An 18,344-nucleotide genomic window follows, 5' to 3' on the forward strand; every position below is an offset into this window, starting at 1 on the left:
GCGAGCTCACAAGAGGCGCTCCATCGGAAGGAAGGGAAAAACACAGGAGCTGTGGCTCAATGCTTATCTGAGGAAAGCCTCGCTTAATCTAATTAGACAATCTGTGGCTTCAGTCAACGCCAGGGAGGCTGCTGCAGCTCCTCCTGCTGCACACACACACACACACACACACACACACACACACACACACACACACACGGAGACACCTGCTGATCACACCGTCACATCATGTCTTCAGACGAAGAGATGCAGAACATCAGACAGCTGATGAGAGGAGACACAAACAAGAAGACTAATCAGGGAATCCTAACAACCCAGAGGAAACAACACACACACACACACACACACACACACACACACACACACACACACACACACACACATTTGGAGGTTTGTAGGTCAGAAATCCTTCTGCTGCGTTTCCTCTTTTTGTCTGAATCCTGCGGCTGCTCTGCGTGATTTCTAGCAGTTCATCTCTCAGAGCTTTAATATTGACAGCTATCAGGTTTACACTGATCTGCTGGCTCCTGTCTCGTCCTGGGACTGCAGTGGTGTGATTCTCAGTGAAATGTGGATTAGAAACAGCAAGGTGAAGAGAAGGTTTCACACTTTGCAAGTGCTGAGAGTTTTTACAGGTCAAATCACTGAATGATCTTCTCATCAGGAAGTCTGCAGTGTGATCAGTGAACGCTTCATTTGTGTTTTGCTTGTTTGTGCTGCCACCTACTGGTCATATTGAGTCAGCACAACTGAAACATAATATAATATAATATAATATAATATAATATAATATAATATAATATAATATAATATAATATAATATAATATAATAATGCACTTCTGCCAGTCGCATTTCACTTATCATTCCTCAGTTTCACAGGCAGCTCAGTGAACATTTTCAATTAAACAGGTTTCACTTATTCATCAAAACAATTCCACTTGACAGATGTATCAAATAAACATTTCTTATGATTAAAGCACATTTTTCCACAGCATATTTCTACCCATATTTCTACCATCACTAAAATGTCATACCTTTTTAACACATTCGCCATTATATATGTCTATTCTACCATTATATTGTTATGTTACTACTAATTAGGGCTACTGAAACAACCTATGGGACTATCATCTGTTGAATAACTTGCTAAATGGACTAAAGAAGCAGAGAGGGGACATGTGAACTTTATATTAAAGTTAATTAAAAAGAAACAAATTTGAACTCCTTACCAAGACACAGACTGTGTGTGTTTATGTGAAATTTGCAGCTTTTGTTCATTAAAAATTTCTTTTTAAATAGAATAATTCGTAAGTTTTTCTCTCTTTTTTTCCCGATTTGTCATTTTTTTTCTCCTGCCCCTTTTGAGAACCACTATACTCAGGATGAATCACGTCAGTGCTGCAAACTAATTTTTCTTTAATAAATAATTTCAATATTTCTTTAGTTAATAAAACTATAATTTTTGAAGTTCTGACTTCAAAAGGGCGTTTTTACATTAGAAGGTTTAAAAACGTGATAAAGTGATTGAATGTCTTTATGGAGATGTTTTTAAACTCATATCATATTTTAGATTAAAATATGAAGTTGTTATAAAAGTAATAAATCGATAAGAAACGGTGTAGTTAACATGTGGTCACGTGACCACAGCCGTGTGTGTGTGTGTGTGTGTGTGTGTGTGTGTGTGTGTGTGTGTGTGTGTGTGTGTGTGTGTGTGTGTGTGTGTGTGTGTGTGTGGCTTCGGCTACTCTCGCGTTCTTTCGGCCTTTTCCGGAAAGCGCCTCTTCCGAGACTTCGGTTAAAAACAAACAACGGGAGGCCCTCTTCGGTCGGGCTCTCTTCGTCTTCGCTTCAGTTCTCTGCGCTTCTAAAACGTCTCGGCTACTTTCAGGATTTAATATCGCTGATTTCCCACTTTGGCTCGACACGCTCTCCCATCCTCGGCGCTTCCTCGCCGGTTCGTGCAGGGTTCGGCTTTTCTCGGATCCCGCTCTGCCCCGCGGCTGCTCGGCCATATTCGGCTATTGTCGTTCGGCTCGGGGTATGGACGAAGCGGACTCGGCCACGAAGGCGCTCGGGCTGGATGAACCGCCCATCGGCGGGCCGTCGGTGGAGGGCTCGGATACCGAGTCGGAGGCCGAAGTCACAACGATGGCGGTGATGGGAGAACCGGGAAACATCGACATGGGAGCCGAGTCCCTGCCGAACCCGGACGAGGCCGAGGCGGCATTCGCGGGTAACTCGGGCTTCTGGAGCCGAAGGAGGCCGAAGGAGGCCGAGGCTCTTCGGGTGGCGCCAAAACACAAAATACCAAGCAGGAGATGAAAGTTCAACAGGGACGAGTTTTATCACACAGCTCTGCTGGAGGAAGAGAACCTTTCACAGACACAGCGCAACACCAAGTCTAAATATCAGGCACATGCAAGAAACATTTTTCAGTGTCATAAACAAAGCTGTTTTAGTGTTTCTGTCTGAAAATGTATTCAAATAATGAAAGTCTCAGCTGAATTTAAACTATTACAACTGCTCCACAAAAAGGTAATACACTGATAACAAATGAAACCTAACAAAAAAGAGGCAGTACACTTAGAGTAGGGCAGAATGGGTGAGAAATGGCTTTTAAAGATGTCAAACATATGATCCATGGGCCAAAACCAGTCACCAGAAGGTTCAGAAGTGTAAAACCCTGTTTAAAAGGTCTTTCTTTAGAAGAAAAGAACAGCAGTTTGTGGTTTCTTCGCTTGTGCTGACCTTGTTTTTAGAAGAACAGCAGATAGCACTGAGCTCTGTGGACTGAGGCGCCAGGGATCCAGCGTTTGAAGCTCATTAAAGCCATGTTGTGGACAAGAGCTGCAGAAAACCTGCAGTGAGGAGGAATTCTGCAGCAGATGAGACGAGAATAAACCCAGAGCATAGTCCTAGGCTTTACTTCTTATTGTCTATGCTAGCTGTTGCCAAAGCTGTCCGTCCCTGGGAGAGGGATCCCTCCATACTGTGGTTCTACCCAAGATTTCTTCTTTTCCCACTGGGTTTTTGGAGTTTTTTCTTGCCGGATGTGAGGGTCGAAGGCGGTGGTTGCTTCGTTCTGTCTCGTTACTGTAAATATTGACATATTACCATTATGCTTATTCACTGTTTTTACTTTTACCGACAAATGTAACATCTTGAAGCCCTCTGAGGCAACTGTTGTTGTGATACTGGGCTATACAAAAATAAATTGATTGATTGATTGATTGGCTACGTTCTGTATCAAGAGACAACTTTCAGAGTGTTAGAATGTTGAAAATACATTTATTTGACTTTAAAAATATTGACTTTAGGTGGACTTTTCCCATCTTATCTTCATCATTTTGACAGACAAGAGTTCTGCTTACTGGTATTTAAATGTTATTATTATGCAGTCGGTGATGAGTGTCCTCTAAAAAAATATCTCAAAAAGACATTTAAATGAGGCAGCAAATTAAGACAGGAAAAAAAAAGTAAAGCACATAAATAAAACCTACATGTTCTCACATGTGATGTATGAGTCAGAACACACATTTCCTGTCTTTGTTGATCAGAGGTGGCGGTGACGGTGGGAGACGTGCACGGCCCCGAGGACAACGTCTTCACCACCACGGTCGCCACTTCAGGAAGTCTCCCCGAGCACGTTCTGGTAAAACACTCACAGAGTCATGCACTCTCTCATGCACACACCTCCGTTTATTCATATACCTTAACCATCCAGATCAGGTTTTTTTTATACATGCCTTTATTGTTATTTTTTTTAAAGTTATGATGCAACTCAGAAAAACTTCCGTCCTCTTCCTCCCTTAATACTTAAGTACAAGAAGAACATGTTTAAAAATAACTCCAAAATTAGATGAAAATAAAGCACAGCAACAAATAAATGCGAGAACAAAAGTAAATCAATGAAACGTGAAGTAGTGCTGTAATGACGGCATGTGCTGCTGTTGCAGAGCGGCCGGACCACCCTGCAGCTGGGAGAAGGCCTCAACTCCCAGAAGGCCACTCTGATCGTGGTTCACACTGACGGCAGCATCGTGGAAGCAGCCGGACTCAAGTCGGCCACCGCCATCGCTTCAGGTGTGTTGATGAGAGGAACCAGAGTGAAAGCTGAGCAGACATGTGAATTCAAGATGATGGAGATATTATTATTATTATTATTATTATTATTATTATTATTATTATTATTATTATTATTATTATTATTATTTTACTGATTGTTTGTACTGATTGTTTGTACGTAGGAATTAAAGACACAAGAGCTTCAAATAGAAGGCAAAGATGATCAATGGAATGTCTGATTGCTCTGTCTCTATGCCCCGCCCCCCAGGCCCACAGACTCCTCCCACCCCGATGACCCCCCCTCAGGACAAGGAGTCCTGCTCCAAGTACAACTGGGACCCGTCGGTGTACAACAGCGAGCTGCCGGTGCGCTGCCGGAACACCAGTGGAGTCCTCTACAAGAACCGTCTGGGATCAGGCCAGTGCCCTCACAGGCTGTGCAACATGAGGCCCGCGACCCAAACCGGGCCTGTCGGACGATCCGCTTTAGACTCCTAAAACCACACACTCATGCACAGAGTTGCACACTCACATACACATCAGTGTTGTTTTCGTTAACGATGACGACGACGAAAATATTTCGTCAACGCCCCTTTTTTCCGTGACTAAAACGAGACGTGACGAGCTAAAAATATCTCTTTAAAAGACGGAAAAGTGACGAGACGTATCTGTTGTTTTCGTTAACGAGACGAGACGAGACGAAAATGTCGGTATTTTGACTTTCAAAATAAATGAAAACAAATGCGATTCCCCCAGCCAGTTCACGCAGATCGGCTGCTTTACTCTGAAAATATCAGCAATTCTCGAGCTGCTTCCTGCATGCCTGCACTGCATGCGCCGGCGCACTAGAGAGCGTGACAGCAACTTTCGCCCGGGCTCGGCGGGAGGAAAAGATGCAGCGATTTATGGATGTACTTTAATCAGAATCCAGCAGAAAATAAAACAGAACGCCTCGTAGTGGGAGACGGAGGATCTAATCCAACTGTTGACTGTTTGTTCTTACTGCGAAACTGCAATAGGAGCCCACCACTAATTAGTGAAGATTTTTCCCCAAGTACCTAATAAATCTTTGCTTTTTCTTGTTCTTTTCTTTTTTTAAAATAATCCAGGTGTTGTCTTATTTTGAAGAAATGTATTTTCACTCTTGTTTAAAATTAGTATAAAGAAAATTCAGGTAAGGAATACTTACAAAGTTTATTAAACTGTCATTTCAGTTTGGAAGACTTCCAAGTGTTTCATACCATCAAGTTTACCCAAGGAATTAATTTAGTTTATTTCAGTTGTTTTAATGGTAGTATTTTCCTCATAACCATCTTAATATTGGTGTTATCTCTCCTCCAAAAGTAATAACAGGCAGTTACTCTGACCAGTTCAAATCAGTAACATAGAAACATAACAGACCAGTTTTAATAAAAGATCTCAGCCTTTATATCAGTATGGACATTATAAAAATAGCCTGAAAGTATCAGCAAAACTCCTATTAGTCCTCTCATTCTGTCTGCAGCGCTCATATAAGCACTGCATTGAGGTTGTAAAGTATCAAACTAGTCCAGTTATTATTTAATTCACAAGGAATCAATGTGTTATGATGGTTTTGTGCCATTTAAGTATATTTTATTATGTTTGTTTGGTTTAGAATTTCCTTTGTCTGTCTTTTTTCTCATGTACTATTGTTTCAGCCTTTTTTTAATGACTAAAACTTGACTAAAACCCGTTTGGTTTTCGTCGACTAAAACTAGACTAAAACTATGAAGTGTTGAAATGACTAAAACTAGACTAAAACTAATGAGCATTTCGTCCAAAAGACTAAGACTAAAACTAAATCAAAGCAGGCTGCCAAAAACAACACTGATACACATACACACACACGCTCTGAGTTAGTTAAAGCTGTGTGACTGTTGTAGAGGGATCACCCCGCCGTTGCCTGTGCTGACGGCCCTGTCTGATCGACAGGGGGTAAAGGTCGCTGCATCAAACACAACCAGCAGTGGTTCACGCCCACCGAGTTTGAAGGGTTGGCAGGACGAGCGAGCAGCAAAGACTGGAAGAGGAGCATCAGGTACGCAGGGAGACCTCTGCTCTGCCTCATCCAGGTACCAGCCCCGCCACGCCCTGCTGTCGTCTCGCTGCCGCGCTGTCTTTCCACTTCGGATCAGTTGGTGTTGAAGCTGATTTTTGAAGCTGAAGTTTGGCTTGGTGTGTGTTTTAGGAGCGCATCCTGAACCCTCACGCTGCCTCCTGCACCTGTGCCGCCTGCTGTGACGACCTGACCGTGGTGAGAACGGCGCAGCGTCGTTTCAGGAAACTCGCATTCTCTAAACAAACGTTTGATTCTCTGCAGTGTCCGAAGGAGGGCGGGTGCGTGGCGCCGGAGACCATCAGCATGGTAACGTAGAAAAGCGCTGTCAGAACACCGGCCAGTGTTTGCAGTCCTCCTGAGACGTGTCGTTCCCCGTTCAGACCGGACCGGTGCGACTCTTCGTCCCGTACAAGAGACGGAAGAAGGACAGCGACCCGCCTGTCATCCCCGCCAAGAAGGAGCTGCCGGGCCCCAAAAACATCACGCTGGCTCCGGCCGCCACCTGTAAGACGCCCGGCGTGCGATCGGCTCGGAGAGGTTTGTTCTACTGAAACGTGTCTGACTCGTCTGTCCCTCCTCCTGCAGTCACCGTGTCTCCGTCAGGACAGTTCACCACTTCGGGCGCCTTGACGTTTGACCGAGCCCCGGCAGGGGACGCCGCCGCCGCCGCGGCTGCCGCCATCATCTCCGAGGGCTCGCTGCAGAGCGAAGTGTTTGCCAGCACTGCAGGTAGGAACCGCTCTAACGTTTAACCTGTGGTGGAGGAGGAGAGTCCCCTCCCCCGCACGCCGCCATCCATCATTCTCTCAGAGAACCCCGCGGACGCGGCGCCGGCGCTCCGATCGGCGGCTGTGTCGGGGTAATGAGCTCCCGGGAGGCGGCGGCTCGGCGGACTCCCATGTTTGACTAATGAGGCGCCGTCAGCGCGTTGACCTCGAGACGCCGAGCCGGAGGCAGAGAAACACCGACGAATGTTCTGGAGCAAACTTTACAGCCCAAAATCAAGACAACTCAGCTTTCAGACCTGGGAAAGAAAAACTGTTCAAAAGATGAAGCGTCCAGCAGTTTGTGGCCCGTTGATCCGGCTTCCTGAGGACGAGTCTCCGTCCTTCACCCCGAGGTGAAGGAACTCGGGGCCTCGGTGCTCCAGGGATAAAGCACTGAATAGGGGGAAAAAAAACCAGGTCAAAACTTCTCAATCCAGCTGACATCTTTGCATTTGGCTCAGTTGTTAAAGAACAGGAAGTCCTGCAGGTGATATTATAGCTTCAACAGGTAGTGAGAGGAACCTGGATGTTATAGGAAGAATTTTAATCTTATGGTGTGCTGGTTTCATTCTGTTTGTCATTTTAAATCTTCTTCTTTTTGTTGTTGTTAATAGCGTATATATTTGTAATGTTAAATTTTGTTAAAGTTGTGCCTTATTTTATCAATTGACTGACAAATAAACAAATATCATCTGTGACCTCAAGATGTCACTGTATGACAACAGAAAGCTGCTACAGTAGCAAAAAAAAAAAATCTCTATTACTTCTATTTTTAGCAGTCAGTGCAAGAAAAATGTCACCAAAAGAACAAGATACGTAAAAATGCTAACATGTGCATCAGAAACCAGAGAGGGAGGACCTGGAGCAGGGAGTTCTGCGGAAAGTTGTGACAAACTGCAGAAAAGCAGAGAAGCTGTGAAGGCGATGAATAAAACAAAGAAAGTTCTGGATCAGCAGCGGCTGGACCTGGACTATTATTAACAGTTACATCTGGACATGAGGAATAAATGTGTCTTTCATCTATGGTTATATATGTTTGGAATATCAGAGAGTGGCTGTAATTCCCCTTTGTACCACAAGAGGGTGTCGTGAGTCATGCAGCAGCTTGTTGTGTCTGAGCCCAGCTTACACATCGCCGGGTTTTTACAAAACCTGATATTTTCCCCTGTTTTCAAAGAGATCTTAATTTACACGCCGTCTGCTCAGGGTTTATAGATATGATCGCTTCGCCCAGACGTAAACGAAACACCTGCTGAAATATCATCTTCGCTGCTGTGTGAACGGCGCCTGAGTTGAATCCGTCTCCTCTGCAGTGCTCGCTGCCTTGCCAGCGTTGGCCATGACGCCTCAGCCGGTCCAGGCCAAGGTGGCGGTGGCTTCGACGGCGGTGGCGTCGCCGCCCCCGCCGGCAGCGGCGGCGCTGGTCACGGGGCTGGAGGCGGGCCCGGCCGTGGGCGGCCAGAAGAATACCTGGCTGTACCTGGAGGAGATGGCCAACACGCTGCTGAGCAACGTCCAGCAGCTCAAGAGCCTGATCGAGCAGGCCAAGCACGCCGCGGGAGAGCCTGCAGGGGTCAAAGGTCAGGCCGGGAGGAAGGAGGTGAGAGAGCGTGCGATCACTGGTCATGGATTCTGTTTCCTCGGTTCTTCACCTTAACTGGATCCATGTGAACCTTTCAGTGCGGTCTCAGTCAGTCCTTCCAGAACCAGATCACCTTTCAGCCCACGGACCAATCAGACTCCAAGAGGAGCTCTGACATCACCGAGATCATCATCAATGTGAGACACACACACAAACACACACACACACACACACACACACAGTTGAGAACTGGATGCTAACTGTGGCGGCTGTGGCTCGGTTGGTAGAGTGGTTATTTTACAATCAGCAGCTCGATTCCCCTTCTCCCCCTTCCCACACGTTGAAGTGTCCTTGAGCAAGTCACTGAACACCAAACTGCAGCCATTCCATTGGATGGACAGTGAGTGTTGCACGGCAGCTGCCTCCATTGATTTAAAGAGTTTTAACAGAGTATAAACTCACAGACTGGAAGATGATCACGTTTGTTCTTCAGATCAGTCAAACCATCACCCTTCAGGAGTTCACGGGCCCAGAATTCTCCACTACAGGTTTTCTAGGATGTAGAAAGGCCTGCTGCTGCTTCGCTTCCTGTGGGTTCATGTTTCCTGTCCTCCCTGCAGCAGATGTGTGTGAACTGCGGTCGGATGGCCATGAGCGAGTGCACGGGCTGCCACAAGGTCAACTACTGCTCCGCCTTCTGTCAGAGGAAGGTAAGACTCGGCTGAGGGCACGTTCCTCCTCATCCTCAGGCTTGTAAAGGTGTGTGTGGAGTCAAACGTCTCAGCTGCAGGGGTGCAGAGCAGGACGCACAACCGGATAATGGTGGGAGGCACAAACCAGGAAGGTTCAGATGAACCGCCACAGATCCAGCAGTCAGTCTGAACCTGCAGCAGCCGAGACTACATTTGTATCAGTAGAGTTGTGTATCATCTGCATAGCAGTGGAAGTTAATGGAGTGATTCCTGATGATGTTTCCTACAGGAAGCATGTATAATGTAAAGTATAGGTCCTAGAACAGAACCCTGAGGAACTCCATGTTTAACTTTAGTCTGAGCTGAAGAGTCATTAACATGAATGAAGTGGAACCTGTCTATCAGTCTGACTGAAGCCAGTTTAATGCCGTCCCTTTAATCCCGATCATCTGTTCCAGTCTCTGCAGCCGAATGTTCCGATCAATAGTACCAAATTCAGAATAAAAACTTTATCTTTTGATGTAATCTGAGGGAATGGTTTAAAACTCTCGGTCTTTCCCTGCAGGACTGGAAGGAGCACCAGCACTCCTGCTGCCAGACAGCAGGGGGCGTGGCAGGTCAGGAGGAGGAGCCAATCACAACTATAGACATGGACAAAGTGAAGTGAAGATGAAGGACGGCTGTGTGAAACGCGCTCCTCATCCTCAGAGAGACGGGAAAACATCTCCTGAGACACAAAGCATCGCGTCAGCTTCAGAGGAGCTGCTGGTCTCAACAGCAGCAATAACTTATTCATTACAAACAGCTGAACTCTCGGATCGGCCCGGTCCGACGCCTCACACAGGATCAGGTTCCTCCGCTGGTTTTAGTTTTTTTTTTTTTTTTTGGTTTATCTTCAGCCTCAGTCATGCTTTTTTACTTTCGGTCTTCCCTCAGGGACGGTTTGTCTCTTCATGAAGAGATTCCTCAACAATGGTAATAAAGTTCAACTATTTTCATAAAACTGTTTCAACATTTTTGTTTTCTCTCCGATCTCAGACTGTTCTTCTCAGCTGCTGGCCGTACAGGTAACCTGAGAATTCCAGCATAACAGAGAAAACCCTCAATGTGACGCCACAGGCCAGGCGGGCCTGACGTGCTCGCTGAATGAAGGATCTGTGCTGGTTTCTGCTGCTTCATTCTCACCAAATCTTCAATACACAACAAAATTCTGATTTCTTTTTTTAAGTTGTTAAAAACTCAGACGGTAGTCTCTCTTTTTGTTTCTTGCTGTTGCTGCTCCGCCTGTCAGCTGACGAGCTCCTCCTGATGAATCCTTTCAGACACTCTGACATTTGCCGAGTCCCAGCGACGCTCAGGTGCCCCCCCGTCCCCCGTCCCGTCCCCCCACGAGGAGCTTTTAAAGCCCGTCTGTTTGTCATCGTCAGACTTTAGCGTCCTTCACATGACCTTGTGGGTAACTTCTCCATCTTGTCTGAGTCCAGGAATCAGTCGTCTCCAGGTTCCTGAGTGGCGTCCAGTCTGTCCTCAGTCCACCTATCAGAGCTTCATTCGTTTCATATTTTATCGAAGTTCCTGTTTACACGGTGACGTTTTCAGCTGAAAACACAACACTTGAAACATATCGTGTAAGCAGAGCCTGTGGATTTAGATGCTTTTTCCAGAAATTTCTCCTCAGAGTCCGAAATATTCAAACGTCTTTAACAAACTCTCATTTCAAAGGAGCTGACTCACACAATCTCACTTAAACATGACAGCATCCTGCACATTAACATAAATGCATACTTTCTCAGGCCTGTTCTGGATTTTATACCAGGGGTGTCAAACATAAGGCCCATGGGCCAAACCCGGCCCACAGGATGGTCCAATTTGGCCAAACTAACGAGAAAATGGTGAAAAGGTCCGTGTACCTTAAGGCCATTCGTTTTCCGGATTGATATGGGTAAACGAAAAAAGGAAAACCATTCGATTTCCGATTTCCGTTTGGATTAAGGTAAACAAAAAACGGAAAACGAGCCGTCTCCCGTTTTTCGTTTGGAAATCGAAAATCAAAAAACGGAAAACGAGCATTTATCTGATTGCTTATTATGTGTTTATATGCTGCTGCTGCCAGTAGCTGTCGCTGTAAAACTGCAGTAAAATCACTGAAAAGCAGCGATTTTAATCATACATATAAATTAACGAGGTTTGTCGCTACTTACCTCGGCAGACGCTGAGGTGACTTCGGCCTGGAGTTGGTCATCCAACACAAAAGTGGGAGAAGCCGCACTCGGAGGTCCATCTTCAGACATTTCTGTCTGAAAACCCCCGGATCGGGCGAAACTGACTGCACAGGTGTGCAGAGATTTCACCTGCAGTCATGCCGCTGACATTCATGTCCACCATATTGTGGGTATAATCGTAGACATTTCCAAAGAAAATGCGCGTTTTTTTAATAGTTCGGTGTCGAGAGTGGAGGACCAAAAGCAAAGAGGATGCAGCAGCAGCAGCAGCAGCAGCAGCAGCAGCAGCAGCAGCAGAAGAAGAAGAAGAGAAAGCTCGACTTCCGGTTTTCCAGCAGCGCAAACTTGAGAAATGGTTGAATTAAAAAACGGCCGTATTTTATTTCCCGACTTTCGTTTGATAAACACATAATAAGCAATCAGATAAATGCTCGTTTTCCGTTTTTTGTTTACCTTAATCCAAACGGAAATCGGAAATCGAATAGTTTTCCGTTTTTCGTTTACCCATATCAATCCGGAAAACGAATGGCCTTAAGGTACACGGACCGTTGACGCTGCTCAAGGAGGATTTATTCAGGGTTGTAGAGGAAGCACACACAAACCAGCTGATGAGGAGGAACCACTGAAAGAGCTGTTTTTGTTTTTTTATTTTTCAGTTTACTTTGGAGGGTTTAAAATAAGCTGAAAATTCCTGAACTCTTTCATGTCATTTTAAAACAGATACCATGCAGGTTAACATTAAAAAAAAAAAATAGATTGCCTTGCAAATACAGGTTGTCTGATTTCTTTAACCCTGAATAATCATCCTCAGGGTTTTGCTCAAACCTGTCAATGGCTCCAGCAGTGACCTCTGACCCTGCACGCAGCTGGCAGTCTTGGGGAAATCAGTTTTCTCATACAGGCCTGAATCACATGCATTGCAGCATTATCCAGGAAACGGTTGACAGGTGGATCTTCTGGCCACTGCTCAACGACTGAAGACAGAAAAATAGAAATTTATTTTGACAAACTTCCAGAGGTGGAAAGAGTTCTGAAAATTTAGTAGTGAAGTACAAATACTGCTACACTGATTAACGTTTCTAGATAAACTGCTGAGAGTATTATTTCTTTTAACCAATGGACGCTTTGCTGTGTTGTCAGTAGCAGCCATCTTATTTGATTCGTCTGATACAATGCTACGTTGAAAGCCTTTTCTCAGATGAACAATGGGAAAACTCTGCCAAGACAGTTTGTCTTGTGACCAAATGTCAATATAATCAGGAATTTATTTTTATTAAATGAATTCCCCCTTTTAAAAACATTCATTGTTTTGCTTTAGTTTGGTTTTAATTTTTTAAATCAATATAATTTCTAGATAATTTAAAGTTTTTGATTGCAGAGTGAAGCCCTCCCAGGGAATCAATCACATCAAAACCCCTTCTCCTTGGTTAAAAACCTGCTTATTTTTCCTGAACTCCCTGATCTTCCTCCATATGAACAAACTCTTCTCTCGCAGTGCATGCTGGGAGTGATTGGTAGACAGTGATGGAGGACACTCATAGTGACTTTAATAATGAGGCTGAGTGGAGGAGGGAGTGGAATTTACTTCATGCCAATAAAACTCTTGTCATCAGGCCAGTTCGTGTCCACCGCTGCTCAAACATTCCACTGCTGTTCCAGCTAAACGCATTTCAGATGGACAGAAGGAGTCTGAAACACTCGGCTTGTATTTGGTTTTATTGAAGAAGAGAGATGTGATCGCCTTTTTTTAAGGCACCTCCAAAATCTACAACAAAAGCTGAACCATTTATTTATTCAGAATACAAAAATACACATCTCAGTGACTCCAAATCGTAATAAAAAGTTAACCATGAATTCTAACCATAAAAAGGCACAGAAAACAGTCACTTAGTAGTCATAAAAATGATCAACTACTTTATCAAAAATCATCCAGAGAGTAATACAGGTGACGACCGTAACATTACATTCCAAATGTGAGAACACAAAACACGTCATATCATTTAGCCTTTGGCAATAAATATGCAAATATTTGTTTATACCTACATATATATCCTTAAAAATGAAAACTGTGCCATTGTAAACGTAGTGTAAACAAATCAAACTCACTTTTCTCCCATAATTTCAGGACTCCATGCCAGCTGGCCTGTCTTCTTAAAGGTCGTTGCATGGGTTCTCCCGGGGTTCTGGAGGACCAGGCGGTTTGCAGCATCATGTACAGTCCACTGAAAAGACACGCCGGACGGGAGAACGAGTTGAATTTGGCCCGTTTATTGGAATGTGATCATGTCAATTTAACAGAAAATCAAACTGACAAAAGGCACCTCGTCCCTTCAGGATGGAGACATTGTTCTCTCCACCAGCACACCTCACAGAGCAGTGTTCGATGCGGCTATTATTATACAATACAGCCATTGTAATGAGAAGCTTGGACGCTGCTGTATGTGTTGCATGATATTTTATTCCAACAGTGGTAAAAAAAATAATTAAAGAAATCACATTTATTACAGCCCTGGAGGGAGGAAGTGAATAAAACCTGTTGAAAGAGCGTCCGCCCGTATGCGACGCTCCTCAGAAACAGCGAACGCACCCGTATACAAACAGGGATCATCTGATTGGTCAGAGCGAGCCGGCTTTCTATTGGTTGACAGCGTTGATACACGAAAAATCCGAGAGCAGAGCAGAGATCCGTGAGCACAAGTTCCGTGAGAGCAAGAGGAGGAGTTTGAGTGCGAGCGCAGAAAATCTGCGCGAGCAGCGTCGTAACCGAGCGCGAGGACACAGTTTGAGCGCGCGCAGAGCAAATTTGAGCGCGAGAGCAGAGTTCTGAGAGACAATATCATGAAATCCGAGAATGAAATCAATAAATGCTGCTCTCAAATCAATTTAAAATGCTCTTGAATTTTGATAGGGATTTCATTCCATACGAAACAGTGGGAGAATGGGTCGGGGAGGGTGGTGCACTCTGAGGAGCTGTCTCAACTGCAGGTGCTGAAGTGCCAGTCCCCGTCCGCTTTGGCACATATGGGGGGGAAGGTGGGCGAAAAGGCAAAGCCCCTGAAAGAGCAGTAATGGGAGGGACTGCTGAAGGGGTATTGTCCAGTCCAGGTGAAAACGTCTCCTTTGGAATATTTTCCAAGTTACCTTTGAAGGATTTGAGTCTGTTGTGGTGCACAACCCATGTTCGTGAAGGTGATTTTCTCGGATCTGTAATCATATAGGTAACATCCAGGATGTCCATCTTTTGACATGCACTTCACAATGACAAAAGGCCCTTTCCATCTAGGAGCAAGTTTGTTCATCTTCTGAGCCGGATCATCCAGGAGGACAAGGTCTCCTGGTTTGTGTGGATGAAAAATGACCTTTTTGTCGTATTGTGCTTTGTGACGCATCTTACTCAGTGCTGAATTTTTGGCTGCATCAGCAAATGCATGTGACAGACGTGACATCAGGAAAGTCACATAAGCTGCTGGTGTACCTGGAGTGGGTGAGGTTACAGACGGGCTGCAGTTGAGAATAACATCCACTGGCAAGTTAGGTTCCCTGCCATGCACCAAGAAAAATGGGGAAAATCCTGTACTGGAATGCACACTGGAATTATAAGCAAGTTCCACTTGGGGAAGAAACTGATCCCATTCACCACCAGTTTGTGCAATGTATTTTCCCAGTTGGTCCTTCAGGGTCCTGTTCAATCTCTCCACCATGCCATCTGACTGTGCATGGTAGGGCGTGGTGCGTGTTTTTGTTATCCCCAGCAACTGACACAAATGCTTGACAAGATGAGATTCAAACTGTCTCCCCTGGTCTGTGTGAATAGATTCTGGCACACCATGCTGTTTGACATAATCTTCAAAAATGATCTTTGCTACAGTGATGGCACGTTGGTCTTTCATTGGAAACACATTAGCATAACGTATGAAATAATCTGAAATGACCAGAGCATACCAATTGCCCTGGAATGTAACAGGCAACTCAGTGATATCAGCAGCAATCTTTTGAAATGGTCTGTCTGCTTGAATAGGCTGAAGTGGAGCACGTTCATGGGGCACAGGAGAACCACGTTTTTGACAAGGGAGGCACTCAGTACAAAAAGTGTGCACATCCCGAGTGATGTAAGGCCAATAACAAATACCTCTGGCTCTCTGAAGTGTGCGCTCCACATTTAAATGTCCACTTAACTTATTCCCATGCATTGCAGCTCAAGCTGTGGGGATGAGTACTTTTGGTAGAACAACCTGGAAGTTCACAGGTGAATGGGGACTGCGTTTAGTTTTTCTGCAAAGAATTCCATGCCAAATGGTAAGGTTGGAATATTCGTGCCACAATTTTCTCAGCGAAGGGGAGGACTCCCTCAGTTTACCAATAGGGGGCCTACTTGCACTGTCTTTCACCCATGAAATGACTGTACTGAGGCATTCATCATCCTGTTGCTGTTGCTTTAAAACTTCAGAGTCAATGGACAGTGTGTTTTCAACATCCTGAGTGAGACTGTCGTTTGTGGCCGTGTCTGCAGTAGGTTGTGTGTCAGTGACAGCTACAGTAACACACTGCTTGGGTCTGTCAATGTTGTCTGTGCTGGGGCGCCTGGACAAGGCATCAGCGTTGGCGTGCTGTTTACCTTCCCAATGTGTGATTCTGTAGTCAAAGACATCCAGTTCAAGAACCCATCTACTGCGTCTGCCTGTGGGGTCGTTGTCCACCGGGGTTTTCTTCAGGCTGAGTAGGGGCTTATGATCTGTGATCACAATGAAGGAACTTCCTGAAAGACATTGCTTAAAATGTCTCACAGACCAAACAACTGCAAACAGTTCACGATCAAAAGTTGACCATTTCCTTTCTGAGGGACTTAGGGTGTGGCTCGCATAGGCAATAACATGTTCCTTATTGTCCTGTCTCTGTGCTAACACTGACCCAATGCCCTCAAGTGACGCATCCGTGTACAGTAAGAAAGGTTGTGAAAAAATGGGATGTGCCACAACTGGTGGGTGGGTGAGAGCATGTTTTAGTGACTGAAAAGCATCCTCACACTCTACTGTCTATCTGAAAGTAGCACCTTTGTGAGTCAGTGAGTGGAGTGGAGCAGCAATGACAGAAAAGTTCTTAACAAATCTGCGATAGTAGGAGCACAGTCCAACAAATGCTCTCACTTCTGTGACAGTCCTGGGAGTAGGCCACTTCTGTACCTTTTCCAAGTTCATTGCATCTGGCTGGAGGCCATGTTTGGAGACAACATGTCTGAGAAAAGTCACTTCAGTTTGGGCCAGGTGACATTTTGTGGCTTTAAGTTTCAGATGAGCAGCCCTGAACCGGTCAAAAACGTCACCTAGGGTCTTGAGGTGGTCACTGAATGTTCGGCTGAAGACGAGCACATCATCTAAATAGATTAAACAGTCTTTCCAGTGCAAGCCATGAAGAACCAATTCCATTAGTCTCTGGAAGGTCGGAGGAGCATTTGTCAATCCCATGGGCATAACTTTGAATTGATAAAGACCGCTTCCAGTGTTGAATGCTGTCTTCTCTCTGTCCTGTGGTTCGAGCTCAACCTGCCAATATCCACTGGACAAGTCCATGGTGCTGAACCAACAGGAACCTGACAGGCTGTCAAGTGCGTCTGCTGGACGTGGTAGGGGGTATGAGTCTTTGATAGTGGCTGCATTCAACTTTCTGTAGTCAATGCAAAATTGGTACGTGCCGTCTTTCTTACGTACCAGAACAACCGGGGAGGACCATGGGCTGTAGCTCTCTTCGATGATGTCCTGGTCCAGGAGTTGTTGAACTTGCCTGTCGATTTCAGCCCGGATGTTTGGGGACGCCCGGTATGCTCTTTGCTTGATTGGAGGAGCATCACCCGTCCGGATGCTGTGCTTAACCAGGTCTGTTCGTCCAAAGTCATGGTCATGTGCACTAAACACGTCACAGTAGGATGAAAGTAAAGCCTGAAGCTTCTGTCTCTGATCAGCTGTTAAAGCAGAGTCATTGAGATGAACGTCTGGCAACACCTGTTGAGTAGACTCAGTGTGGGTAGTAACTGCATCAACGGTAGGCTCAACTGTGCAGTATTCATCATCATCATCCTGTCCTAGGGGATAAAAATCACCTAGTTTAGTGTCACCGGGTATGTGTAAGTCAGAGGTCGTTGGGTTCATCACTCTAACATACGTAAAACCCGCCTGAACGTTAGCAACAGTCCGTGCGGCCAGTAAGCCATGGGGACTGGGTGGTCCTGGTTCAACAATACCAGTGTAGTCAATGTTGAAGTCAGGTACACCAATGGTGGGTTGTACTTGAGCGAGAACAGTCATTTGTGACATAGCAGGCACCAACAGTGGGGTCACAGTAATGGCACTGCAACTTAAAGGGGCTGTCGGTGTAGCACACAGCAGTGGAACTTTGGCTCGGTTACCCAGCTTAAGGACACCTTCTTTCAGATCCAAAACGGCAAAATGTGCAAGTAAGAAGTCCCAGCCTAATATGACAGGCTGTGTAACATTCCTGACTACTTGGACTGTGTGTGTAAACATCTCACTACCTAGTGTCACATTCACAGAGAGAGTACCTAGGTTGTCTAAGTAGTCACCAGTCACTGCTCTCGGGACAACTTGAGGTCGCTGTAGTGGTTTTGTTCTGAAAGAGGGGATGGACAATCTAAAGGCTTCGCTTATTAGTGAAATGTCTGAGCCAGAATCAATGTACACTTTTGTAGCAACATTTTCAATAATGGCTAATACATTCCGTGTGAATGCTCTACCTTTGGATTGCTGCACTGATGTGGTCGGGGCCTCTTCCCTAGAAGCAAACACTTGGCCCTCAGCGTCTGCTACCATCCGTTTCCCTGTTTGTCGTAGCTGTCGCTAAAGGTCACACGTTGATCCCTGTCGTACTGTCGTTCTCTTTCCCTGCCTGAACGCGCAGAGGGGGACCTGTGCCTACCTGAGTCG

At 45.4% G+C, this 18,344-nt stretch overlaps 1 protein-coding gene across 4 annotated transcripts; it reads left to right on the forward strand.

The window, feature by feature from the left end:
• Window positions 1-1,788: 1,788 nt before the first annotated feature.
• deaf1 (DEAF1 transcription factor) lies at window positions 1,789-10,145 on the forward strand. 4 transcript variants are annotated; one of them, XM_030095639.1, is made up of 13 exons: window positions 1,789-2,234; window positions 3,559-3,653; window positions 3,958-4,084; window positions 4,335-4,484; window positions 6,020-6,159; window positions 6,276-6,341; window positions 6,408-6,452; window positions 6,527-6,650; window positions 6,732-6,875; window positions 8,227-8,513; window positions 8,594-8,692; window positions 9,119-9,205; window positions 9,753-10,144. In XM_030095639.1, the coding sequence occupies exons 1-13, from the start codon at window positions 2,042-2,044 to the stop codon at window positions 9,852-9,854; spliced, it is 1,659 nt and encodes a 552-aa protein (XP_029951499.1). In that variant the 5' UTR covers window positions 1,789-2,041; the 3' UTR covers window positions 9,855-10,144. The 4 variants fall into 4 exon arrangements, with proteins under 4 accessions (XP_029951499.1, XP_029951500.1, XP_029951498.1 ...); XM_030095640.1 differs by having other exon boundaries at window positions 6,276-6,338; window positions 9,116-9,205; XM_030095638.1 differs by having other exon boundaries at window positions 9,116-9,205; window positions 9,753-10,141.
• Window positions 10,146-18,344: the final 8,199 nt, after the last annotated feature.

Source organism: Salarias fasciatus, chromosome 7 (genome assembly GCF_902148845.1).
Source record: "Salarias fasciatus chromosome 7, fSalaFa1.1, whole genome shotgun sequence".
NCBI lineage: Eukaryota > Metazoa > Chordata > Actinopteri > Blenniiformes > Blenniidae > Salarias > Salarias fasciatus.

What these genes read in the sequence shown, in the direction of transcription:
- deaf1 (XM_030095637.1), top strand. Translation starts at nt 2,042, where the DNA reads ATGGACGAAGCGGACTCGGCCACGAAGGCGCTCGGGCTGGATGAACCG. An exon ending in CTCTGCTCTGCCTCATCCAG is followed by an intron (nt 6,160 to 6,275) that starts GTACCAGCCCCG and finishes TGTGTGTTTTAG; the next exon opens with GAGCGCATCCTGAACCCTCA. An exon ending in CCGCCTTCTGTCAGAGGAAG is followed by an intron (nt 9,206 to 9,752) that starts GTAAGACTCGGC and finishes CTTTCCCTGCAG; the next exon opens with GACTGGAAGGAGCACCAGCA.